This window comes from Malaclemys terrapin, chromosome 8, assembly GCF_027887155.1.
Source record: "Malaclemys terrapin pileata isolate rMalTer1 chromosome 8, rMalTer1.hap1, whole genome shotgun sequence".
NCBI lineage: Eukaryota > Metazoa > Chordata > Testudines > Emydidae > Malaclemys > Malaclemys terrapin.
Window position 1 is genome coordinate 34,531,858 of NC_071512.1, and position 26,577 is coordinate 34,558,434.

Consider the following 26,577-nt stretch of genomic DNA (forward strand, 5'->3'; position numbering starts at 1 on the left):
GTTGTCTTTCCAGTCTGGGTGCTGATCACCCTGTTTTCTGTACAATGGTGAGTGCCTGTGGTGGGGCAGGGCAAGTGGGGGGAAATGTAAGAGGGATGGAATAGGGAAGGGGAATGTGGGAGTGATGGAGATGGGGGGAAGCGGTAACCCAGCAAGTGGCAGCCCCTCGGCAGAAGCTGGGGATCCCCCGTTAAGTGGGTCCATCGATCCCCCTGTACCTGAACCCCAACCCCACCAAACCCCAACCAGCTGCACGTGGACCCCACCTCACCAAGCCTCACTTCCCCCTCACCCAGACTTCACTGCTGAGTCGCTGTCTGGGGGGAGGAGGGGAGACAGGAAGGACTGCAGGGTGATCTCCCACCTCCGTGCAGCCAGTGTCCTGTGCTTCCCATTACGACCTCGGAGCCTACACATTTATTGACAAATAAAATTTATTTTATGTTTAACACAGTACTGTACTGTATTTGCTCTTTTTTTTGTCTCTGCTGCTGCCTGATTGTGTACTTCTGGTTCCAAATGAGGTGTGTGGTTGACTGGTCAGTTCATAACTCTGGTATGCATAACTCTGAGGTTTTTGTTGAAAGAATGAAGGAGCCTGAAAGTGAGATCTTCCAGATACTGTTCAATTTGATTGCCTAATTTCAAAATAGGATGGGGATTAATCATTTGATGATCTCGTGTAGTAAAATTGTGATTTGTATTTCTAGACTTGTATAGCAGGATTGTCCAAAGCTATTTACGTATACTAGAAATGCCTCATCCTGTTAAGAGATGTTGATCCTGTTAGAAAATTAAAAGGCTTGGATGAGTCAGAGGCAAGGTGTCTCATTATCCCATCCACGTACAAGGCAAGTGGAGAGGATGTGGACTAGTGCAGTCCAGAGGAAGGAATCTCAGAGCAGACAAGGCTGGGTAGACATGAGCTGAATTCTCAAGTCTTGTGTTGATAGAACCAAGGCCTAGGATTGGGATAAATTTGGATTCCACATAGTATGTGAACTAGGATTTTGACAAACAGTTTGGAGAGGCATCTGCCCACTGATTGCAACAAACTTGTTTTAAAATATAGTTAATGCTTCAGAAAGTGTGGTTGGAGCTTATTTTAAAGAGAAGGTATTGAAGCTTCATGTGCTGAAAAAGTGTATTTTTGGGAGGTGTTACACACACAGAGAGAGAGACAGACAGACAGAAAGGAAAATGTTCATGTCTAAATACTTCTTCTTTTGCCATCAGAGAATCATATTTTAGAAGATGTAAACAAATGTGTGATTGCTCTCCAAGAAAAAGATGTTGATGGTTTAGACCGAACAGCTGGTGCAATTCGTGGACGTGCAGCTAGAGTCATTCATGTTGTAACTTCCGAAATGGATAACTATGAACCTGGAGTCTACACAGAAAAGGTGCTGGAAGCAACAAAGTTGTTGTCCAATACAGGTAGGAATAAACACAGTGCTCAATACTGATGTATGGATTCAAACTGCATACAACTACAAAGGCAAATGGATACAAACATATTAGTGCAACTTACAAGAATAAGGGTTCGATTTCATAAAACCTGTCTGTGCAGAATTTCTATTCAAAGTAGGGCCGTCAATTAGTCGAGGTTAACTCATGCGATTAATCACACTGTTAAACAATAGAATACCAATTGAAATTTATTAAATATTTTTGGATGTTTTTCTACATTTTCAAATATAGTGATTTGTATTACAACATAGAATACAAAGTGTACAGTGCTCACTATATTATTTTTATTACAAATATCTGCACTTTAAACATGATAAAATAAATGGTATTTTTTCAATTCACCTCAGACAAGTATTATAGTGCAATCTCTTCTTCATGAAAACGCAACTTACAAATGTAGATTTTTTTTTTTTGTTATAACTGCTCTCAAAAACAAAACAATGTAAAACTTTAGCGCCTACAAGTCCACTTAGTCCTACTTCTTGTTCAGCCAATCACTAAGACAAACAAGTTTGTTTACATTTACAGGAGATGCTGCTGCCTACTTCTTATTTACAATGTAACCTGAAAGTGAGAACAGGTGTTCGCATGGCGCTTTTGTAGCTGGCGTTGCAAGGTATTTATGTGCCAGATATGCTAAATATTCATATGCCCCTTCATACTTCGGCCAGCATTCCAGAGGATATGCTTCCATGCTGATGATGCTCGTTAAAAAAATAATGCTTTAATTAAATTTCTGACTGATCTCCTTGGGGGAGAACTGTGTGTCTTCGGCTCTGTTTTACCTGCATTCTGCCATATATTTCATGTTATAGCAATCTTGGATGATGACCCAGCACATATTTGTTTTAAGAACACTTTCACAGCAGATTTGACAAAACGCAAAGATACCAATGTGAGATTTCTAAAAATAGCTACAATTCTTGACCCCAAGGTTTAAGAATCAGAAGTGCCTTCCAAAATCTGAGAGGGACAAGGTGTAACGCATGCTTTCAGAAGTCTTTAAAAGAGCAACACTCAGATACGGAAACTACAAAACCCAAACCACCAAAAAAGAAAATCAACCTTCTGCTGGTGACATCTGACTCAGATGATGAAAATGAACATGCATCGGTTTGCTCTGCTTTGGATTGTTATCGAGCAGAACCCATTATCAGCATGGACGCACGTCCTATGGAATGGTAGTTGAAGATGAACAGACATGTGAATCTTTAGCTCATCTGGCATGTAAACACCTTGTGACGCCGGCTACAACAGTGCCAGGCAAACTTGTTCTCACTTTCAGGTGACGTAAACAAGAAGCGGGCAGCATTATCTCCTGCAAATTGTAACCAAGTTTGTTTGTCTGAGCGATTGGCTGAAGTAGGACTAGAGCCTACAAGTCCAGTCAAAGTTTTACATTTTTTTTATTTTTAGTGCAGTTATTTTTTGTACATAATTCTACATTTGTAAGTTCAACTTTCATGATAAAGAGATTGCACTACAGTACTTGTATGAGGTGAATTGAAATACTATTTCTTTTGTTTTTTACAGTGCAAGTAATTGTAATCAAGAATAAATATAATATAATTGTTGTAGAAAAATATATGCTGTGTTTATGCCACTTCTGAATTTGGGCTTATGATATGGACTTGTAGGGTCCAGTGACTTGCATCACTCCATACTTCACAGAATGATGCTCCAGAATTTGAGCTTGTATGTCTTTAAAATTGCAATCATGAGAGCTAAAAACAAAACAAAAAACAGAGGGCACTGAAAAAAAAACAGATGGAAACCAATCCAATGTTCTATTCCTGAGTCCATGTAGAGTCTGAAACAAAAGCTATTGAAGGTTATGAATGCCCTTCGTTTCAGTAGAGTATTAAACTGTCATTTTTAGGTTTAGTTTTAAATTAGCTCTTAAATATTTAGCAAATACTTCCTTCTTATCCCACAATCCCCAACTGCCTCCCATACCACCCAGGTGTAGTACTATAAATCTCCTGGTTTTTCCCCCAACATCCTCTGCCATGCAGATGTGGCGCATATTTGAAACTAAAAATGTGGTGACATCATAAAGTAAACTGCAATTAATATCAAAAGAAAACCTGAGCTATTAATTGATTATTGTTAGCTTTTCTATCTTTAATAACCTCAGTTTTTAAAATTAACTGAAGCTGCTGCAGAATTTCTTGTGTCAACCTGAGTACCACAGAACTTGCCCATCTTTCATTAGAGTACATTGGGGCCAGGGGGAGTAGGGGCAACATTGCCGAATGTGCTTGACTTATTTGTTTTCTTAATTCAGTTATGCCCCGTTTTACTGAGCAAGTGGAAGCTGCTGTGGAAGCACTTAGTTCTGACCCTGCTCAGCCAATGGATGAAAACGAATTTATTGATGCTTCACGATTGGTGTATGATGGAATTCGGGATATCAGAAAAGCTGTATTGATGATTAGAGTGAGTGACTTTGTATTTAACTTATTTTTACAGCATTCTACTTTCATTTACTTTACTCAGCATTTATTGAACTTAAGAAAATATATCGTTCCTACACAGAGTGGAGAGTATAAGATTTTTTCCCTGACAACTTATTAAAATTATGAATCTAAAAGCTGTTAATCACTTTATAGAGGACTTCAAAATGTCTGCTGTATGTATGTTTTATCTTAAAATGCAAACTTCACCAAATAGGTCTGTGCATCACTGATGATTAGAGCTGAAGTGCTAAACATCCTTAATGATGCATCTATTCATAATACAATACTTACGCATATGCTAAAACTAGTGACCCTTGGTTTAGACGATAGAAAATTAACTCTTGCTATGTTTGACTTTATTTTTTTATTTAAGGAAAAGAGACGTCCAATTTAATTTCTCAAATCTTAAGTAAACTTCACAAAAATTTCATACCAGTTTCTTGAAGATGAGGTTAGGTGATCTGGGTATTGAAACTCGCCTTGTTCTTAGAGAACCTGAGAAACCAGGCAGCATAGATAAATGGGGGCTAGCTTGTTAGAATTTCATTTCCATTTCTGTGCTTGCAATTTGCAAATGCAATTAATTAAACTTGGATGTCTCCCTACCTGATAAGGAAGCAGTCATCTAAATGGTATTACTTGAAGGAGCAAAAGGGCACCTGCAGTGATTTGAAGGCACAAAAAGGAAGTATCAGGCTTACATGTGGGCTCTTCAGACCTTAATATGAACCAGAGCTTAGTGATCGCAAAATGGATGTAAGGTTTTCTATCCCTCTCCCCTTCTTCCCATGCCTCAACAGTGAATGTCTCTCTACCCAAGACAATGTTTGTAAGGTTGGAAATGAGCCTTTCCTGTAGAGGTTTCATATTGTCCACTGGTTCCAAATGTCTTGGTGGTGAGTAAATTTGCAGTATGTAACCCCAGCACATCACTGACTGTAACAACCCTCATAATATTCATTTGTTACCTGTGCTTAAACTAAAACCTAAGGAGGGCAGAGAAAAAGTGAGAAACTATTGCAGGAAGCAGTTTTAAGACACTTTGATATATACCCCTTTTCCATGGAGCACCATTATTAGTTGGGATCCCGCTTCCCTCACATGCTACAAATTAATTTTATTCACCCCCTTCTATGAGTCTTGCTGCTCAGGACAAGGAGGTACAGCTGCTAATTCTATGCCTGCAGCAATCAGCAGAGCTGGCAGGACCAGGAATCCTGACATTCTCCCTCATGCTGCTCATCTGTGCTGGGGAGAAGCCACATTTATGATGTCAGGATTCCATGGCTATATTGCAACTGCCAGTAGCTAAAGGCAGTTCAGTGGTGACACATAAGTGACCTAAAAAAAGTCAAAATGTTAAAACACTCAAGTGTTTTTCTGCTGAAGGGCTTGAGTTGTACAACTTACTTAGAATAAGATAGAGCCCTCAAAACTGAGATAACAGAAGGAGCGCCATTTTTACAGGCTTTTCTGTTTCAAATTGAAATTCAGAAGCAACCCTGCTCTGAAAAGGAATGCTGCTGAGCAAAGTCAGCGCAAACAAACTATTTAAAGTTGAAACTAGGGTCTAAATGGGGAAATCTGTTGACTAATTATTCACGTATCCTTGGAGGAAAAGTCACTGAAAAGCCTAATAGGGGTTTTTTTGTTTTGTTTTAAGTAATATTTTTTTCAAAGCTAAAATCTTCGTGCATGAGCAGAACCCTTTTTTCTTCTTTAAAGGTAAATACTTCCCTTCTTGAGTCCATGTTGCAAGACAAAACTACACATCAGAAACCTCTCATGTATTCACTTGGATTTGTTGTATTTAATTTGGAGTACAGGAAATCACTGAGATATTGGTGGAGAGTGGGAACATGGAGAGAAGGTTATGATCTGAAACAATAAAGCTGCACAGCTGTCATTGTCATGTTAGTGTGCATTATCTCCACTGTTTCAATGGAAGAAGTTCATTAGTTTTGACTGACAGTATTATTCAGTGGTAACAGAATGAGATATCAAATGCTAAATGCTGTAGTTGCCTTGTACCTCAATTCCAAGACTAAAATTAACCCACAAAGGAGCTTGTGGAGGGCAAAAATGCCTTCGCTCCAATTTCTCCACTGAACTGTTAACCTATGACAACTGATGCAAGTTTTTTCAGTGCCATTGTTTTAATGTTCTCTGTCTTCATATCAGATTTGTTCCATTTTAGAGTCAAAAGATAGCCTGGGTTCTGAAAGTCGGGCTGCATTCTTTCTGGCTCAGGCTTTGATAGTAGGTTCTATTAACACATAGTTAACATTATTCCTACGTAAACTAGAAAAGAATCCAGTTAGCTGGATGATATCTGAGGCTCTAACAGGAGTAAATAATAAAAAGGTAAGTTTAAGTATTCAGAGAAGAGTGAACATACTCAGAGCAGTCCATCTAAGTGATAAGTCTTTTGTACATAGTCCTTCAGATAATAAAATGCATTTAATATTGCATCAGTATTTTTAGTTGTATTTTCAGGTGTTTTGGTAACCAAAAACAGTACAAACACACAAGAATATTTCCTCATTTGCTTAGAGAATAGTACCTTACATGCTTTTACACTGATTCACATTCGTTCTCACATTCATATAGGAAAATGAAGAAATCTCTTATGTAAAGTGGGGGCTGGGAAAGGTACTAGGTTCAGTACAAGCTTACTTGACCAGCCTGCATTTTTGGCTAAATGGTTAATACAACCATCTATAATCTTCCTTTGTATTGCAAGATGCCTGTATTGGAAAACACATTATAAAAATTAAATTGTAGGAAAGGAGCAGGTAAGAGCTACTTACATTTTTCAACCTATTAATAGCAAATATTGCACTAGTCAGTCAAGTTCCTTATTACTACAGCCCTGCAAAATTGTCATAAAAATGTGGCAGCCTAGGTAAAGATGTAGTATTTTAATATAAGTAGATATTGTTTAAACGTAAGCTTTATGAAAATTTTGTTGCAGTTTATACTGACAGCAGCAAAAATTCCAATTTGGAATTAGGTCAGCTGAGCTTAACCTATAGCATAAAAATTGACCCTATTAACTACAAATTTTAAGCTTTGCCTGGAGAATGGTAAGAATAAATTTTGGTTTATGAAGCTACTGTTAACCCTGTGGAAGCTTTGATTTTTAATTGTCCTAAACAATAGAACAGCTGCTATTTTGAAATGGGCTTTAAAAGATGTTGGGACTTGAGTTTTGATGTGGGCTTTCTGAATAAAGCAATTAAGCACAAGGTATACCTTATGTAATTTCAGGTTTCAGAGTAGCAGCCGTGTTAGTCTGTATCCGCAAAAAGAACAGGAGTACTTGTGGCACCTTAGAGACTAACAAATTTATTAGAGCATAAGCTTTCGTGGGCTACAGCCCTCTTCTTCAGATGCATATAGAGTGGAACATATTTTGAGGAGATATATATACACACATATGTATATATTTGCTAATGTAATTTGGATTCCGTGTAACTGTCTTTTCATGTAGTCCAAATCTTGAGTACATTCCTTTAACCTTATTCCATGTTTAGCACACGTTTTAGGGCACTCTGCAATTACTTAACTGTAAACTTCAGGTTTGAGCAGTCAAACATATAGTCATACAAATAACATAAACTGGAGAAAAACAACAAGGAGTCTGGTGGCACCTTAAAGACTAACAGATTTATTAGGGCATAAGCTTTCGTGAGTAAAAACCTCACTTCTTCGTTTTTGCTCACGAAAGCTTATGCCCTAATAAATCTGTTAGTCTTTAAGGTGCCACCAGACTCCTTGTTGTTTTTGTAGATACAGACTAACACGGCTACCCCCTGATACTTGACATAAACTGGAGAGAATTCTGACTTACCCTCAGTTGAAAGCCTAAATAATGCACTGTAGTTATTCTGTCTCCTCCTTCTACCCCTGACGTTAAACAGCTGACAAGAAGGTATTTTTTATTGGGTGTGGATAGATGGATTCACTTCTGTTGATCTTGACTGACTTGTGATGAATTCTATTTTTCTTTTCTTAGACACCTGAAGAGTTGGATGACTCTGATTTTGAGACTGAAGACTTTGATGTCAGAAGCAGAACAAGTGTTCAAACTGAAGATGATCAGCTCATTGCTGGGCAAAGTGCAAGAGTAAGGAAAACATTTTAAACATATCTTCTACAAGAAACAGTTTTAACTAGTTCTAAAAATCCAATTTTTAAATCTATCACTTAAGAAGCCTGGTCTGGTTCTATTTCTCTCTTGAAAATGCTAGGTCAGAAAACTGACATTAATCTCTTCCTTTCCACTGCCTCAAAAGGCAGCTAAGAGAAACATTACATTTTAAAAACATCAGTGTCTGCTTTGTTTTGGGCATTCTGAAAGACCAGAATCCTCTTGATATTGGTAAACTACTGTAAACTTTCACATCACAGATCTGAAATAGTTGCTCCCATTTTTTTAGGCATGTGAATTTTTGGCTGGTAAACAAGTCCATCTGTGGCAAATTGATGTTTTGTTTTGTTTTTTCCTGGTTGTTGGAACTGCAGACTAGAAATAGATATTGCCACAAGCTTAGACATTTTCTACAAAAAGCCTTTTAGAAAGTCCACTGGACTTTTAACAAAGGGTCTGCTGAAAGACAGCAGCCTCAAAAAATTATTCAGCCAACTTCTTTTCCTATGACAGTTTAAGAAAAAAAAAAAAAGTGTCCAACACCAGAAATCTTTTGTGGCATCATCCCAAGAGCATAAAATACTATTGACCTAAGGTACAACTGTGGAAATAAATGCAACAGTAAAGGCTGTATTACTTTAATATACCATTTCTAGTTTTTCAGCCATTAATTATTCAATATTGTACTTCAGTGCTTTCATTTTAAAGTCACTTAAAACCATACAAGAGCAGTTGGTCCTTGTTTATCAAATTTTTAGCACACTTGGCTTTGGAATCATACTTGCAGGGAGTGTCTTATTTCATGTAAAAATTTTCTCCACTTCCCCTCTCCCACTCGCTCCAAACTAAAAAAAAGTTGTCAGGTATGTGTAGTGTACTTTGGGCACAGCCTGATACCAGGTGTCTGTCATTGTTTCATAGAACCATTAGGGTTGGAAGAGACCTCAGGAGGTCATCTAGTCGAACCCAGTGCTCAAAGCAGGACCAACACCAACTAAATCATCCTAGCCAGGGCTTTGTCAAGCTGGGCCTTAAAAACCTCTAAGGATAGAGTGTCCACCACCTCCCTAGGTAACCCATTCCAGTGCTTCACCACAGTCCTAGTGCAATAGTGTCTCCTAATATCCAAGCTAGACATCCCCCACGGCAACTTGAGACCATTGCTTCCTGTTCTGTCATCTGCCACCACTGAATTCCTTTTCTCCTGCTATTGTAATGGAAGCCCTGCTACCCAGCTCCATAGTGTTCCTACTTTTCCTGGAAGAAGGGTAGATTTGAGTTTCTATCTTGCATGTTGGGGGTAAACACAACCTAATAAACCACTTCAGCTATGTGTTGGAAAGCTCACGTTGTAATCTTCGTTCTAAACTCTCTGGAAATACCCATGTGTAGCTTGCAGGATAGATTGATTTAAATCACCAAGTGCAAAGTCTTGATTTAAATAATCAATTTTAACCAACTTTTCGCTTTGTACTTAGTTACTTTCTAAAGAAAGTTGTGTTCTCATTGGTTGATATAACCATGAAAACATGTTCATTTACAACTAAATACAGCCTTTATGTAGACTTGGTACATCTTTTTGCTATCTAGGAGGGTACATTATAATTATACTTTTTATTTAAGCAGTTATGTAGGTTAATATTTTCAGATTCCTAATTGGACATTTTTAGTATTAGAAAATGGTGAAGGATATATTGCTTATTTACTAGATACTTAACTCTTTTTTTTATGATTTGTGTCCTGCATCAGCATGGTACTGGAATTTAAACAAACACATAAGATAGCATATAAATCTTTTATTAAACAAAACAACCTTAAATGTTTTGGGTTGTAAACTTCTCTTATCAAAACCTATTTCATGTTTACAACTAAGTGATTTGTTAAAGGAAAAGAAGGGTTAACTGTAGTCAGTGAATTAAACTGATTATTTCAGTTCAGCCTGGGTAAATTTTCAAATATGTGTACGTGAAAGTGACTGGAGCTTAAGTTCCTGCTTGCCTAAGTCTCTTGAAAATGAGAACAGTCTCCTAAGTTACTTAACCTGTCCTTCAGACTTTTAAAACTAATACACCTCTACCCCGATATAACGCTGTCTTTGGGAGCCAAAAAATCTTACCGCGTTATAGGTGAAACCACGTTCTATTGAACTTGCTTTGATCCGTCAGAGTGCGCAGCCCCACCCCCCCAGAGCACTGTTTTACCGCATTATATCCGAATTCGTGTTATATTGGGTCGTGTTATATCAGGGTAGAGGTGTATATCTCATCACCTCCTGCCATGTATTTTATTCATAGTCTGGAAGGGAGAGACAAGTTTTCCTGCTTTTTCAACTTCTAGTTGATTTCTCAACTTCAAATGAATTAGAATATTTTCTTCATTTGGACCTTCTGTGACTGCAGAAGAGGCTACTGCTGTCAAAAGCTGGCCTAGCACTTCAACAGACTGTTCCAGGTGCTTAGCTAGTGACTTCCAAAAGTTCAGTGGAGTGACTTTCTCAAAAACAGCAGCAGCAAACATGTACTGCTTGAATGCTTCATCTCCAACCCTGAAATTTATTTTGGTTGGCATGATTGATGGGTGATCATTATATGCACGTCATAGCAGCATCTTCTTATTCAGCATTTAGGCATCTACCCTGGTATGTTGGGTTGAGAATATTGGCAAGAAAATGAAGTGGAGTAAGGTTGTTGAGCCATCCTAGGCTATGGAATTAGTATATTTCAGTATAATGAGTATATCGTCTACATTTCTCTTTAGTCTGTTGCCTATTTTATAATTTACTAGCATAGTAAGGCCTAGGTAGTCCATAATAATAGTGCAAAAAGTTTATTAACCAGTGGATCCAGATTGTTCAGACAAGTCCCATGTCATCTTGAGAGACATTGCCTTCTCTGAGAAGCATTTTTCATAATGTTTCATTCTGACAGCCAGGGCTTGCATCTTCGTTTGCACTGTTTGGCCACATGTTCCTTTTTTACACAGAGATAGAGGCATTTCTTGAAAATATTTCCAAATAGGGTCTCTTTTATGACCTGCAGCCATGGTAATTTTTTCTCCAGTTCTTTGGTGTTGAGATCAACACTAAGTCTGCGCTCTGAAGAATGTTTTCCCTTCTTCCTGCAGTGTCCTGCTTTGACACCAGTGTTTCTCCTTTCTGGTTGCATGCTCTGCTCCTTCTCCCTTGTTCCCTAACTCTCACATGACCCCTATCCTCAGAAAAACAAAATAACAGTCCAAGACTTTTGCTCATGTAACCCACATGCCTTTTGCACTGCAGTATCTTACTTGTTTAGAGATAGATGGAGGCAGTTGAGACATTAATGGTTTTCTGTTTGTGTATCTGTGTATACACACACAAGGAGAGAGACCAAGGCCATTTACTTGGAAGTGCCCAGAACTATCCAGAAGCAAGGGCTGGTAGTCACGGAGCAGATGGGTGTTTTTCCATGAGTGCGATAGTAAATATATAAATATTCATAACTTGAGAACTGAGACAATCAGAGCTCAGGTAGGGAGAAGCTATAAAATATGAGTGTGAAACCACCCAGGTGGGCTCAGTGGATAATTCCGATGAGATATATGATGATATCTCCTTGAGTCAGAGGCTGGGTCCCAACACCTCTGATGACTTTGCCAGTCTGTTGCAGCCAGTAGCACAGCCCTTTGGTCCCTCCAAGGATCAAGCCCTTAACACAGCACATGACCGATCTATTTATAGATCTCTATTTCTAGAGCTTGGCCTCCAAAGTTAGCTGTTTTCCTCGATTATTTCTTTATGTAGAAGAGCAGCCTTTAACTCAGAGATCTTTAATAGAGGCTTATGGATTTATCTTTTGAACATTTTAGATAAGCTTAGATCAGATTTTAAACAGGTTTATTTTCATAATGAAAAACTTAAAATAAAATAAAAATCTGATTTTAATTTAAAACAAAAAACCACATTGATTTTTTTTTATCCACCCCTGATAGCTTGTCATTAAAACTATTGTATTTCACACAAAAAGATATTCTGTCCTCATTCATACAACTTTCCTTTGTGAAAAGGGAAGAAAAAATAGTTGTACGCCTTAAACTTCTTTGAAGGTGTCTAGCAATTTTATTAAACAACAGACATGATTACAGTTCTTGAAAAATCAGCCCACCAGCTTTCTGTCCAGGTAGCCCTTATTCTGTAGTGTTAGTAGATAATCACATAGTCGTAAACTTTGGTTCAAGATGAGAAGAAATGGGCCTATCTGCCCTTTAGGTCAAAAGAAGCCTATTAAAGTTTCTCTCTATGTGCATCACTTAGATTGGTTATTAGTGACACTGTTCTAAAAAGTCCTTTTTACAAATAACTGAATAAGGAAATATGGAAAATCACTTTATTTCAGGCTATCATGGCTCAACTCCCTCAAGAGCAAAAAGCTAAAATTGCTGAGCAAGTAGCAAGCTTCCAGGAAGAGAAGAGTAAATTGGATGCTGAAGTGTCAAAATGGGATGACAGCGGTAATGATATTATTGTATTGGCAAAACAAATGTGTATGATTATGATGGAAATGACAGACTTCACCAGGTGAGCCTCTTTCATGTACTTCAACTTGTACAGGTGCTAACTTTCTCAGATGTTCATCTTCTCTCAGTAAAATGCCCTGGCCAATATAACCCTAACTTTTGTAAGTGCAAATATTTGAAATTCCTACATTTTTACAACTTTAGCTTTGAACATAGCAGTATTGTCGGTGTGTTTTTAATTTAAAAACTACACATCAGTACACTTACTGATGTGTAGTTTTCAAAACTTACAAATTGATATAAATTGACCGGATAATAAATTGGCTTGTCTGTTCACAAATCTGGACTAGGGTCGTTTTTCTGAACATGTTTAAACTTGTCTTGCGGTTTGAAATTTAACAGTAAAGCTTTTATTTAAGCTGATAAGGTTTTTCTCAGGCATTGATTCAACATTCCATAAAAACTAGATAGTCACAAAACATATCTAACTTCTGAAATATACTATTACATATGGTAATATTACATTGCTTGAAACAATAGGTATAAATAGCCTAATAAAGTTGGTTTTTTTTGTTTTGTTTTTTGTTTTTTCTTTTTTTTCACAAAACATGGGCCCTTTATCAACTTGACAAAGATTTGTGAACTCATTGGGGAAACTTGACTTACAAATGAGAGAGCTATTGATACACTATAGCATGTGTGATAACTTTCCTGTGAGCTGCTTATTCTTATTATGCATGTCCACCTTACCCACGTGAATACAGTTCAGTTAAGGAGTTGGGAAAACGGAATATGAGAGAGAAGCAACATGCTTGTTTTGGTGCCAAAAAGTAGTATCTGCTTTGTTTTGCAGAGGTAAAGGACCACTAAAAAATACATCAGATGTGATTAGTGCAGCCAAGAAAATTGCAGAGGCTGGGTCAAGGATGGACAAGCTGGGACGGGCTATTGCTGACCATGTAAGTCATAATTTATCTTCATAAGCCTCCATCACAACTGAGTAATTGTTCTGTGTGGATCCTTGAGAAGGATTGGCGGCTTAACTACCTATCTAGTTTTCTACAATCACTTTGTGAATACAGCTCTTCTACCTTGTTTCTCCCAACTGCTTTGCTGCCCCATCAACATAAACCCCTGAACACATACAGATACTTTTAACAGCTCATTGTTTTAAATCAGGTACCTAGTTTCTTTACATTAGCTGAAAAGAATAGAATTTGGTTTTGTCCTACTCGAGATATCCCTGAGTGCTTCGCAAAGCAACAATGTGACTCTGTAGGCAACACAGTAAAGATCTTCCACCTTTTCATGTTCTCTGTATGTATAAATATCTTCTGTCTGTGTGTTCCACTCTATGCATCTGAAGAAGTGAGCTGCAGCCCACGAAAGCTTATGCTGAAATAAATTCGTTAGTCTCTAAGGTGCCACAAGTACTCCTGTTCTTTTTGCGGATACAGACTAACACGGCTGCTACTTTGAAACAGTAAAGATCATTATGCTCCCAGTAATAGATCAGGCACAGCCTTGATTTTAATCTTCCTGTTTCTGCGGAGATGTTTGAGAGTAGAGTTAACAGTGAGTTATATTTGAAATGCTCCACAGGATCTCTATCTTCTATATGGATATACAGGAGAGATGGGCAGAATAGGTTTGTTTGTGTTTTATCCAAAGAGGGCCACCATTCCCACTAATATTGCACTACAGTGTCAGCAGGGTAGGCAGCTGTTTCCTTATTCTGTACTTGAACTCGCCTGCTTAAAGCCCATTGGCAAGAGGACTATCAATGGAGCTTTGCTTTGTCACTGCAAATGTTAACAGGGTTTAGCTTGATCAGTCATATAATGAACTAAGTGCTCATGTTATCATACAAGGTATTCATACCACAGTGACAATCACAATAAAACAAAAATCTTACTCTATCTGATAACATTTTTGATAAGCACAGACATCGAAGGCTAAAGAAATCTGTGGTGTTCATGATAGTCGATGCTCCTGAGAGGTCCTGAAATACAAGTAGCTTAGGTTTGAGGTTTGTGATTAACCAAGTTTTACTTTCGCACAGCTATAGGTAGTTTTGTCAGTCAGTCAGTCTCTCTCTCTCTCTCTCTCTCTCTCTCTCTCTCTCAATACAAATACACAGCATGTGATTCAAGAATGAGACCTGTTTTGATTTAAAAAAGAATTAGCTCTTAAAACCAATGCAGATGTTTTAATTGTTTCATCCAGGTTCCAGAGACAATTGTTATGACTGATATAAATTTATTAGTTTTACTGAATGTTTAATATTAATAAACTGACAGCAGCTCAATGGAATAGCGTGGAAAGGCTGCTTCAAATGGTTCCCCCCTCTCCTCCCCCCCTTCACGTATCAGCAGTGAGTGAAGTCCTGGCATTAAGGTGAAGAATGGGGAGATGCCACCTCTTCAGACAAGCAGGGCAAGATTTCAGAATTAGCTTGCCTTCGGAAATCTACAGTGAACTCTGTTAGCTGAAGTCGTCTATTGCTACAAGTTAAAGTAGTGTTCCACGCACACACTCAGATGATGAAAAGCCATCATGTGCTCTCACAACAAATAGACAACAAAACTCTTTAAATGCATGTTTTGGATTATTTTGATTGGAAAAGTCTTTCTTTTTAAAAAATTGACAGGTATCGTGAGGAGATGGGGAGACAAGCAGGTGGTGACGGTTAGTCATATTGACAAGACTATAACTTTTTTCATACCCTATATTCTTAAGCTTTCAGCTTATATATTTCATTGGGTCTGCTTGCATACTCACAGGCCTTGGCTACACTTGCAGCAGCATATAGGGTATGTGTAACTACATATGGCAGGGAAAGGCTCGGACAGGAGGGAAAGGCTTCAGCAGCGGGAACACTCTGTTTTTGTCACCTAGGCCATGCCTCTCAGTCTACGCTACTATTATACCCGTGTGTGTGTGTCGTGGCTGTGCTCTACGTGTCACCATAAGTGTGGATGCATCTATAGAAACAGTGCAGTAATCTGTTAATGTAGAACTATTTTCAATTACAGAAGACTTGCAATACAGCCATTTCAATGGAGTGTTAATGCCTTCATATGCCAAGAGCAGGAACTGAACTAAGGGGTGCACTGTCATGTTGTGTTAACCACATGGCACTAGGTGAATTGTGCCCCTAGTGTGCACAATTAGTGTGTCAGGAAATCCTAACTCCTGCTCTCAAATAGTTTTATAGCTTTTATGGCCTCAAAGGAAATGAGCTATTATCTAAGGTATTTCAAATCAGCTGAAAAGTGTCTAAGTTCAGATTTTCCCAAAGGTGTTTCATCTTTCACTCAAAATATCAGGATTTTTTTGAATTGGGGGAAATATTAGTAAGTTGCAAATACCTCAAGAAATTGAAATGACTGCAGCACAATGGAGGTTCTCATAAAATTCATTCTCCTGTCTCTACAAGAACACTTACAAATCACTCTGACAAATTTCTATTGCTTCCAGTCTTTGATAGTTGTAAGAGGTACATCAATTGTCAATTTGTGAAATCACAGTGAACCAGTAGGGAAAGCTTATGCATTTCCCCAGCTTTCCAATAAAATAATAGCAGCCTCTTCTAGCACCCTTACGTTAGGCAAGATTTTGATTATGCCTAATGCTCACAGTGTAAGGCTGCTTTTGGGAAAATGTCTTCTGATGCAGGATTAGTGCTTTCTCATTTGGCTGCTGCTGTGTGTGGCCAAAATGATTATCCAGTGGCAATAAAAAATTTTCCTCCACTAAATGTCCTCTTACAGGTTTTGTAACTGCATGATGCAAAACTCATGTATTATACATGTAGTGGAATTTGCTCTCTGGGCCACTGGCACCGTGTCAAGGTTTAACCCACAAAAATTACAATGTTCAGATTCTAAAATGGGGTTGTTATGCTGGAAAGGAAAATGGCTCTGCCTGCCAACTTGAACCTATCAATTGCTTTCTGTTAGTAAGCAAATTCCAATGGAGAGGCCTTGTTTTCTTTAAGAAAGTTTGGTTCTATTTCTTAGGAGATCTTGTAAAAATGTGAACACATTTTTACTGCGTGCTGTTTTTGTCAGGTGTCAGTCTGTATGAATAGCAATCCTGGGTTTGAGTTTTAACAGCCAAATCTTGTTGTGCTTTTCTAAGTGCCTCAGCAAGTTTTCCAGTTTTGAGCTATTGGAGGCCAACTGATGAATGTGAATGACATTGACTTCCTCTAACAGTCACAGAGATGGTTACCTCCTTGATGGGAGCCATACCACAGCAGATTAATGCTCCATCTAGTCAGAGACAGGATACTGGACAATGGCCAATACAAAATCCTTTTGAGGGAGCTGCAAAAAATGTCATGGGAGTTGAGAATAACTTGCTCATAGTGGCCATTTCTTCCTGACACCCCCCCACCCCCCAATCAGTTAATGACTAATTTATGCTGTGAAACGTTACTTAATTTTCTTTCTTTCACAAGTTAATTGACTGATAAAGAAGTGTTTATTTTTTAGCAGTTTTAAATGTTACCTTTTAGTTTAATTAAACATCCTTGTTGCCATAACTTGAAGGGGCAGCGATACATTGGGTGCTCCTATTTAATCTTCTTGATACCATTCCTTATCTTGTATACCTTCATCATATTCCCTTTCATTCATCGGACTCTGTGAACTAAACAGTCTTGGAACAAACTTCCCATCCCCACCCCCAGATCTGCAATTAGGTTTTAGAAGTAGAATGACCCGAACTGAACACAGTTTTCCAGGTGATGATGTTTGTATGGTGAATAACACCATAATACATTACTTTCTATCCCATTCCATATGCAGCTGAACAATATTTTCTTTCTTTACCATTGCACAACATGCAGCAGCCCTAATTCATTGAGCTATCCATAGTGAGGCCAATGTCTATTTCCTTAATTTAGAACTCAATAAAATGCCAAAGTAGTTCAAACTATTCCTTCCAATATGCAATGTGTTGTAGTTGTGAGGCAGGTGAATGCCACCTAGAAGAATCCGGCTCTGTTTCTGCTTCTGTCAGAGACTTTGTATGTGCCACTGGACAAATCACTTAAACCAACCTTTTCACAGGTGACTACTAGTTATGTGTTCCTCATTTTCTTGGTGCCTATCCTGAAAATCAGGCTCAGGGTGTCTTAAAAGCTGCCACTCACAGCTACAACTGAAGTCAGTGGAACCTGTGGCTACTCAGCAGCTCGGAGAGCAAGGCAGTGTAATCTGAAGGAATGTTCAGTGGTAGGAGTCAGGAGGTCCTGATTTCTAGTCTAGGCTCAAGCACTGATTCAGTCTGACACTGGGCAAGTCATTTGGTCTTCCTCTTTCTCCATCTATTGTCGGTTGTTGGCTGCGTGCGTTCTCTCTGCATGCTGCACTGGCTCTGGCCAGATAGCCCATACAGCAGACTTCGATCGAACTGCCCAGGAAGACCATAGAGACTCTTCAGTGGCAAAGGCACTTGGCCAGGTTTATTGCCAAAAAAGCACGGTATTAGTGCCTTATACGTGCTACAGTCTCAACTTAATACATGTATGCCCATCACAATGAATGTGGCTCAGTGAGTAGCGGGATTTTCCACTCCCCCCTCAGCCAGAGTAAGACACCCATTCAGTGACCCCTCTTTTATACACTGTTACAAACAAGTTACGTGTTGCCCCTCTGGTGTGGTTAGTTACCACCCTTTACTTTGTACACGTTGGTTTGATCAAAACATCTCTAGCCGTTACCCTGTTATCCTGACGTTATCCTTAGGAAGGGTCACTGTGTCCTGTATTATGTTCGTGGAGTGAGTTTACACCATAACCTTGTATTGGGGTGTTTTGGCACAATCCTTCTGGAATGTATTTATGTTAATATATCGTGCTTAGGAGTGCTTGTGTTTTTGAAATGCCAGCCCTGTTCTTGCCAAGTTCATGTATCGCATAGTGAACCTGAAAGCAGGCATCTGCCTTGTAACAGGGCCTGACTCTTGCTAATTTTGCTTAATATCAGCAAGGCCTGATTTTTTTTGGTCACTTTAATTCAGGCCCCAGACCCCATGCTTCAGGCTCTTTCTACTACAAGTGTGTAGCTGCCTACCTTCCAGGAAGTGGAGGATTAATTGTCTGTACAGTGCTTTATATGTTGAGTGCTATAAAAATGCTAAATGCTCTGGAAGATGCAGGTCTTTAGGTGACTGCAGCCAAACTTGAGTCACCTAGCACTCAGAACTAGTGGAGATATGTGTTGACGTTGGGCTTAATCTTTCTTGGCCTCAGTATACAGATCACTTTAATTTTGGCATTTGATAATTCTTGAATGCTCAATCCTGCAACCTTAATGTCCTTTCAGTGTATGTAATTGATAAATATGCTAAACTCCAGTATTGGCACTGAACTTTGTGACCCTTTCCTGCTAACCTTTTGCCATGTTGAAAATTGACCATTCTTTCTTTGTTCTGTGTCCCTTTATCTAGTTGCTAACATGACAGGATGTTAATTCTCACCCTGTGACATGGTTTTCTTACCAGCCTCTCTTGAGGGACTTTGTCAAAACTTTTTGAAATTCCAGATTGTCAGTTGGTTCTCCTTTATCCACTATTTTGTTGACACACACAAAGAACTCTAATAGGTTAGAGAGAGAGAGACTTTTCTTTGCAGAAGCCATGCCAATTAGCTGTGCTACTGCCACTTTTAAAGATGACTACAATACGTGCTAAACTCCAGTCTTCCTATACACTAGGCGATTGTGCATATACCCTCTTCATCTCAAATGTGCAGAGCATATTGTGAACTGTGGCTGCCACTCGGATGGGCTCCTCTGTTTTTGATATGGGAATGAGGCTGAGAAACACCAGAGCACTTGACTCTTTAAGGTCATTCAGCATATTATCACCTTGTTCTATCAGGGGACCATGTTCTCCTTCCACAATGCACCACAAGAGCTGAACAAATGGGCTTCTCTATTGCAGTACTGTGCCCAGTAGTCAGTTTATTACACAGCTAAAAAATGTGCATCTATGTGATTTAATGCAATAGCATTTGCTGAAGCACTTTCACACCTTGTCAGGAATCGAGTTACCACATTGATAAGAAGTTTGAGGTAGTCAGGACTACATATCTGTTCTTTTGGAGATACTACGTAAGAGGAATTACAGGGGTCATTATTCACTAATGCAAGCATTTCATTTAAAATGGAAGATCAGCATCCGAGGCACAAAGACACTATTCTTAAGAGTTGCAAGTAAGATTTACAAATGCTATCTTGAGATCTTAGGATGCAAAGTGCTGTATCAGTGCTTCACAAATACAGTTTCAGTATCCATGTGGTATGCAGATACTACCTGTTAGCAAAAAAGGCTAGGAAATTTGCCCAAGATCACACAGCAAGGCTAGTGGAAGAGCAGATGAGAACATGAAAGTCCTGTCTCCCAATGCCAAGGTTTGAGAACACATTTTGATTGCACAGTGGATTTACCATCTCTTGCATCCAAAGAAGTGGGTATTCACCCACGAAAGCTCATGCTCCTATACGTCTGTTAGTCTATAAGGTGCCACAGGACTCTTTGCTGCTTTTACAGATCCAGACTAACACGGCTACCCCTCTGATACTTGACATCTCTTGCAAGTCAATGACTTCTCATCCTACAATCTCAACATTTAGCAGATACTAATGTTTAATTACTTCTAAATGCAAATTTTGCTGCTAGTTAATTTAGGCTTAAATAAGGGGTTTGAACTCAAATGCAAGAAATTCTTCAGAATTATCATTTGCCTTACATTACTAGAAATATTGTGTGGAGTTAGTGGTATGTCAGAACTGTTATACAGAGATTACAAATGTGTATTCCATTTTTAATATGGTCACTCATTACCGCACTGTTTCTTTATTCACTTTTTTCATACCATTTGACAGTGAAAGTAGATGACCGGATGTCTATAAATACATAAATTGAGTGTATTCATCATGATAGATACATAGCTGAACAAGTTAAGCTTCTTTTGGATTTACTGGTGTCAGGGTAGTTAGCTTTAAAAAATAGTATTCCTGCTTTTCAAAATTCTGAAATAACAATTTTCTATTTTCAGTGCCCAGATTCTGCCTGCAAACAAGACCTTCTAGCCTATCTACAGCGTATTGCTTTATACTGCCATCAGTTGAACATCTGTAGCAAAGTTAAGGCAGAAGTTCAAAACCTTGGAGGAGAACTGGTGGTCTCTGGGGTATGTAAGATCTGATATTTCCATTTCATGTTTTTCTTTCTAGGTTGAACAGTTTTCCCAGTTTAAGCTTTTGTGTTAAAGGCTTATAGATAAAATGAACGGTACATGGATTTATGTCCAAACTTTAAACCCTTGCAAATATTATAACTGCCTCTACTTGAAGGCAGAATCAGCATCTTAATAATCTTCAAACTAGTTTTCAGCTTTCATTACTAGCCAATAACCCTCAGCAAGACGTTTCACTATAAATTTGTAATGTTCTACCACTTTTTCCACAGGCTATTGATTTTACAGACAGTGGGATTAAATCATCCTAATCAGCATAATTTTATGTATATTTCTTAATCTACCCCATGTTTTCATAGAGACTTTGAACAGGGTGACCTTGTAATTATCTAGGGGTATTTATTTCAAAATAACTATGCCCTGAAGTTAAACTTTTTTAGTTGCTCCACTATTTGATGACAGCTGAAAGCTGCTGTAAGGCCAACCTCATTCCTTACTCTGGACATCAATTTAGCAAATGCATTCTTGTCTTCATTGTACTTCAGATTTTTTTCTCATTGAGAAGAATCTGCATGCTGTAGATTACATAGGAGAGAAACAGCTACATTTATTAAATCTTTTGCCACGCTCTAACTTGTTTATAATAGTCACTTATGTTCTAATTGGGTGAAATCAGCAATGATGCTGGGGAGTTAATACAGGATTTAGTCTATGGAGGGACAAAAGGGATTGGTAACACAGTACTAACAGTTGAGTCATTAGAAGTCAATTCAAAATCTGATCTTTTCTAAGGTGTTTCATATACTAGAAACCTTTGTACAGTTTCTCATTTGTGCAAGTATCTTGTACAATTTCTCACTTTACTGCTTTTTGCACTGACAAGTGGCTGCTGTAAGGAATATAGGAATAGTGAGTGCAGTATAATAGCTGAGAAAAATGGGAAACAAAATGTAATTGAAACAGTTCTGGCAACGTAACAAACTTTTACATAATGTTAGCACCTTCATGCCAGAGAGATTTCTCTGCCACCCTCTCACTACTGGCAGCAGGACATGCTCAAACTGCCAGAAGTGAGGAACTGAGCGATAAGATGCAGCAGAACATGTGTTGCTATGTATCTGTGATGCATGGCTGTTATCTGTGAGGCTGAAGGCATTGTGGTGTCAAAATACTAGATATGTTATTATACAAGAATGTGCTCTAGGGTTTTACTGTGATTATAAAATTCCTTTTTAATTTACATATCCTTCAGACATAAATCAGTCCATATCAGTAGGCTAGTATCTTTACTACAGTCCCCTTATTTTTATCTCTTTTCATTGAATAAGAACATGGCTAAATCTTCCTAACACTTTTTGGCCTCTAGCACATTATTGGATGAAAATCTGTGCTGTAAAAGATAGTCCACTGCTTCCCATTGAATTGGGCACTCTGTCTTTAAAAATAAATATTAACAATTTGTACCCTGAACTAAAAATACACACACAATTCCATAGCAAGAATTTGGCAAAGCATCACTGAACAACTAGAATTAACTATGGCAAAGAGAATCCAGGCAAGAAAATTCAGGAATTTAGCTGTTTCCCTCCCACATGTTTTGCATAATTTTGCGGATTTCTTCACATTTGGAAAAATTCTGTAAAGAGCAGTGAAGATAAAAATATATTTTCCAAATTGTTGGTTAGGTTAAGGAAAGCAGGTTAGATTGATTGAACGGAGGGGAGCACACCAGGGCCCAGCACAGACTTGCCATTCAGATCTGGTCACTAGCTACCAAATTGCGAGCACCCTGGGGAAAGAGCTCTCTTAATCTGTAAAGCATCAAGCACACTGGAACTATATAAATCATAGGGAGAGCCTGAAGTACTTATACCACTTCTGGATCATGCAGGCTAAAAGCTGCTTCAGACCATTCTAGGACCTACAACAAATAGTCTTTTGAAAAGCTGTATTTTTATTTTTTAAAAAGGACACAGACCATGAGAACAGCAGACCCTCTGAAAAAGAAATTTTGCAGTTAGCAGCTCCCTGAAACAATCAACTCAGTGAATCTGCAGCTCTGCTTAGAATCCAAGTGCTGAAACCTGCTTCCTATGCAGTTTATTATCCTAAAATGTCTTGAGTTCTAGGAAGGAAATACTTGATCTGTACACTTACATGAGCTTGATGTAGGTGGCCAGTCTATGCAGATGTGATGGGTCACATTATTCAATGGTTAGGTCTCTTTCAAAGCCAGGACACAGTCTTATTTTTTCCAGAGACTCCAAGTCTTAGTGGGTGCACCAGTTTGTTGGCAAAGCAGCCAATAAGCAGTTTGACTAGAATGAAAAGGAAGCACACAGTGCAACTGCACAACCCCAAGACTGGTTGTGCCAACCAGTTCTTAAAAATGTAGTAATTTACCAAGAGGTGAAAACATTAGCTTAAGTTTAGTAGTGCAGTGGGCTGCCAAAGGCAACAAGTGGTATGATACCTGCTTAATACCCAGGCTTTCAGTTAGAACAGAAATTTTAACAAAATCAAGGGTCACTAAACATCAGTAATGTGGTCTACAGCCTGTTCTGAGTGTCCCAATCAATCTGACTGTTAGTTTGCCATGGGGTTTATGCATGTGAACTCTCAAGTGTATGTAGCTATTCCTTTTGTTATACGTATGGGCACTCATGGCAATAAAATAGACTTAAAATATATTGTTTTAAAATGGCAGTGAGTTGTTATAATAGGACAAGCATACGCTGCATAGTTTTGGGCTCAAAGTAGACTCCTAGAATTGGAGAGGATAAGCCATTATTTCAGCAAGACTGTGTGGTATTGGTCTGTTTTGATGCACACAGCCTTCATGCCCTAGATCATGCTCAGACATTTGCCCAGCTTGCTCCCCTAATTCAACTCTCATCTTCCCCACTGTCTGCTTTCTCCATTGCATTTTTGTATGTTCTTCCTTCTGCCCCTGCTTGCCATAAATGCAGTTCCTTCAGACTGCCTCTTTCTTTCAACTTCTCTTTAAAAAGGACCTTGGCATGAGCAACAGAAAAGCTGAGTTCCATTCCTCACCTTAAGTTCTCCTTTTTTAATAATAAAAATTTCTAGGTAAATAAACTACATTTGGGTGCCCAAATTACAGCCCAAAGTCAGCTTCTATCTATTACCATTAATATGAAGAAACATCCAGCAGAAACTTGAGATCCTAGCATGTAATCCTTCATGCCATACCTGTCTGAACTGCGGCATTGCTTGCGGGCATCTCTGGTCTCTGTAAACCACACCCCTATATGAAAGAGGAGAACAGCTGACATAATCTATTCAATTTTGTGCAAATTGGGTGTGGCCCTCTACTCTACTGGGTTCATCTATACATTGGTAATTTGGCAGGAGCTAAAGTTCGGTCTCCCAGGGTATAATTTTACCCTTCATCTTTTCCTTACTCTGAAAGAACTGTTTTCTCTAATGCAGCTTTCTTCATTTTAATCCTGCTTGCATGGACTTCATCACTGGCTGAAACTGCTTAATAGTACCTTCCTCCTAATGTGATTTAATATGCCAGTGTGATTTAAATATTTATCAATCAGCGATTTAAGATATCATCATAGCTATAATACACTTAATTGAAGTGGAAGCTGCTGTGATAGGGCAGCCACAAGACTGACAGCAAACAGCCAAGTACAAATATTTTAAATAGTCCATAAATATGGAAAAGGCACCATTGAGTGCACAGAAATACTGCTCATTCGTCTGATGGTATGAGTCAGTTTCTCATTACCAAGAGTCAGAAAACATAGCATCACTTCTGGAAATCCTGCTGAGGGTTCCTTAATAAGAGGATGAATTACCTTAAAATATTCTAAAAATTCAAGTCACAAAGCTTCTGAAACATCTTGTGTTTGCTTAGTTCTTGCAGTGCATAGCAGGTCATGGGCATTGCCAAAAACAGATGATGATTGTGATATCTATTGTAGGTGGACAGTGCTATGTCTCTGATCCAAGCTGCAAAGAACCTGATGAATGCAGTGGTGCAAACAGTGAAGGCTTCCTATGTGGCATCTACTAAATATCAAAAGTCCCAAGGAATGGCTTCCCTGAACCTTCCTGCTGTGTCTTGGAAAATGAAGGCTCCAGAGAAGAAACCTCTGGTCAAGAGAGAGAAACAGGATGAAACTCAAACCAAAATCAAAAGAGCATCCCAGAAGAAACATGTTAATCCTGTGCAGGCTCTCAGCGAGTTCAAGGCAATGGAGAGTATTTAAAGAGAAGTTTTTCTTTCAGACCACTACTGCTACTTCTAGAACTTTACTTTTAATATTCTAAGGATTTCAAAAGTTTACTATTCATTAAAATGTATTTACTTAATATAATTTGGATAACTTTGTTTAGATTACATGGGGAAATACTCAAATTTATAAATCCTATCAATACAACCTCAGTCTGCAAATGTTTTAATATTAGGTTGCTTTTAGACTTCAGGGGCATATTTCTAGGTGACAATTATTTTGTATAACTGTGCTAAACTAAAATATATCCTATAACCAAAGAATCTTACGATAACACTAATCATTAACCTTAGTAGCTGGTCATGTTACGTCTTTCAATGACTGCAGTTTTACATTGTGATCAAGAGGAAAACATCACTCAAAAGAGAATTAAATTACTAATGGATGCATTAGTGTATTCACACATGGTGTGTGTAGGGGATAAACTTTGTGTGTTAGAATAGGAGGATAGCAGGTGCTAGCTGTGCTTCTTATACAATAAGGCAGCAGTGGAAAAACATCTGGAAAAGTAATACACTGTCGCACACTTTTCTAACCTGAGTGGATTTGATTTTTCTTTTTTAATTTGAAATAGAGCTTTTTGTTGCATTTGTTTAAAATTGCTGTTTTCCAAGACACTACTTGAGCTGTGGGTATTAGAGCTATTTGACAGAAAATTAAAGCCCATTAAAGCATCTTGAGGGTAAAGTATTTTCTGGTTACTTTGCAATAGGCCTTTTGTTAAGGGTTTTTCATGTATGTCTCTCCAGGAGGAGAACCCATAAGAAATTCAGTAAAACATATAATGCATCATGGAGGAAACTGATTCCTTTTTTTATAACACAAAATGAGAATTTTAATGGTTGGTTACAAATTACTAATGTACTTTGCCGCAGGACACTAATAAAGTTGCTTTATCAGCTGGTATGTTGTCGTGCTGTAAATTTAGCATTTTTCCCCCCAGCATTCAAATGCAAATTCATCATTGTACTCATTTCTGATAATTGCTATGCATCCTGCCTTGGGCTTGCAAAGAAATCCAGCGAATAGTGTTTATTCAGGCTACAATTTAGACTTTATATTATTTGTGATAACTTTAGCTACAAGGTATAATTTTTCTGTCTTATTTAAATTTTATGAATTTTTTTTTTTTTTAAGTTAGTGAATTGTACAGGCCAAAGTTTGTTGTATTTAAAAGCACACTTTTAAAAAAGGAAAATGACCTGTTCTGGATTTAATCATTTTGACGGTAATTAAATTTTACAAAGCTAGTCATTGCTGTGTTAAGAAGGTATGACTTGATTTACCTTGATCAACTTAGCAATTTACTACACTTTTTAAAATAAATCAGACTTAAAATATATTCACGGTATTGCTACTACAGTACAAAAATGCTGATCAGAATAAACATTTACATCACTCATATAAGGTTTCTGTAAGGATATTTTTGCTGAATTTATTCTATTTTCCAAGCAAATTATATCTTGTCCTCATCAGTATAAGTGTACTATCTATATTATACAAGAGCTTTTATGCTACCCT

At 38.1% G+C, this 26,577-nt stretch overlaps 1 protein-coding gene across 1 annotated transcript in view; it reads left to right on the forward strand.

The window, feature by feature from the left end:
- The window catches only part of CTNNA1 (catenin alpha 1), a 222,978-nt gene extending 197,018 nt beyond the window's left edge, over positions 1 to 25,960 (forward strand). The window contains exons 12-18 of the mRNA XM_054038540.1: positions 1,237 to 1,437; positions 3,758 to 3,909; positions 7,948 to 8,058; positions 12,456 to 12,637; positions 13,430 to 13,535; positions 20,648 to 20,782; positions 24,745 to 25,960. Coding sequence (XP_053894515.1) covers positions 1,237 to 1,437; positions 3,758 to 3,909; positions 7,948 to 8,058; positions 12,456 to 12,637; positions 13,430 to 13,535; positions 20,648 to 20,782; positions 24,745 to 25,032 — 1,175 coding nt within the window. The 3' untranslated portion in view covers positions 25,033 to 25,960. The remainder of the gene's footprint in view (positions 1 to 1,236; positions 1,438 to 3,757; positions 3,910 to 7,947; positions 8,059 to 12,455; positions 12,638 to 13,429; positions 13,536 to 20,647; positions 20,783 to 24,744) is intronic.
- Positions 25,961 to 26,577: the final 617 nt, after the last annotated feature.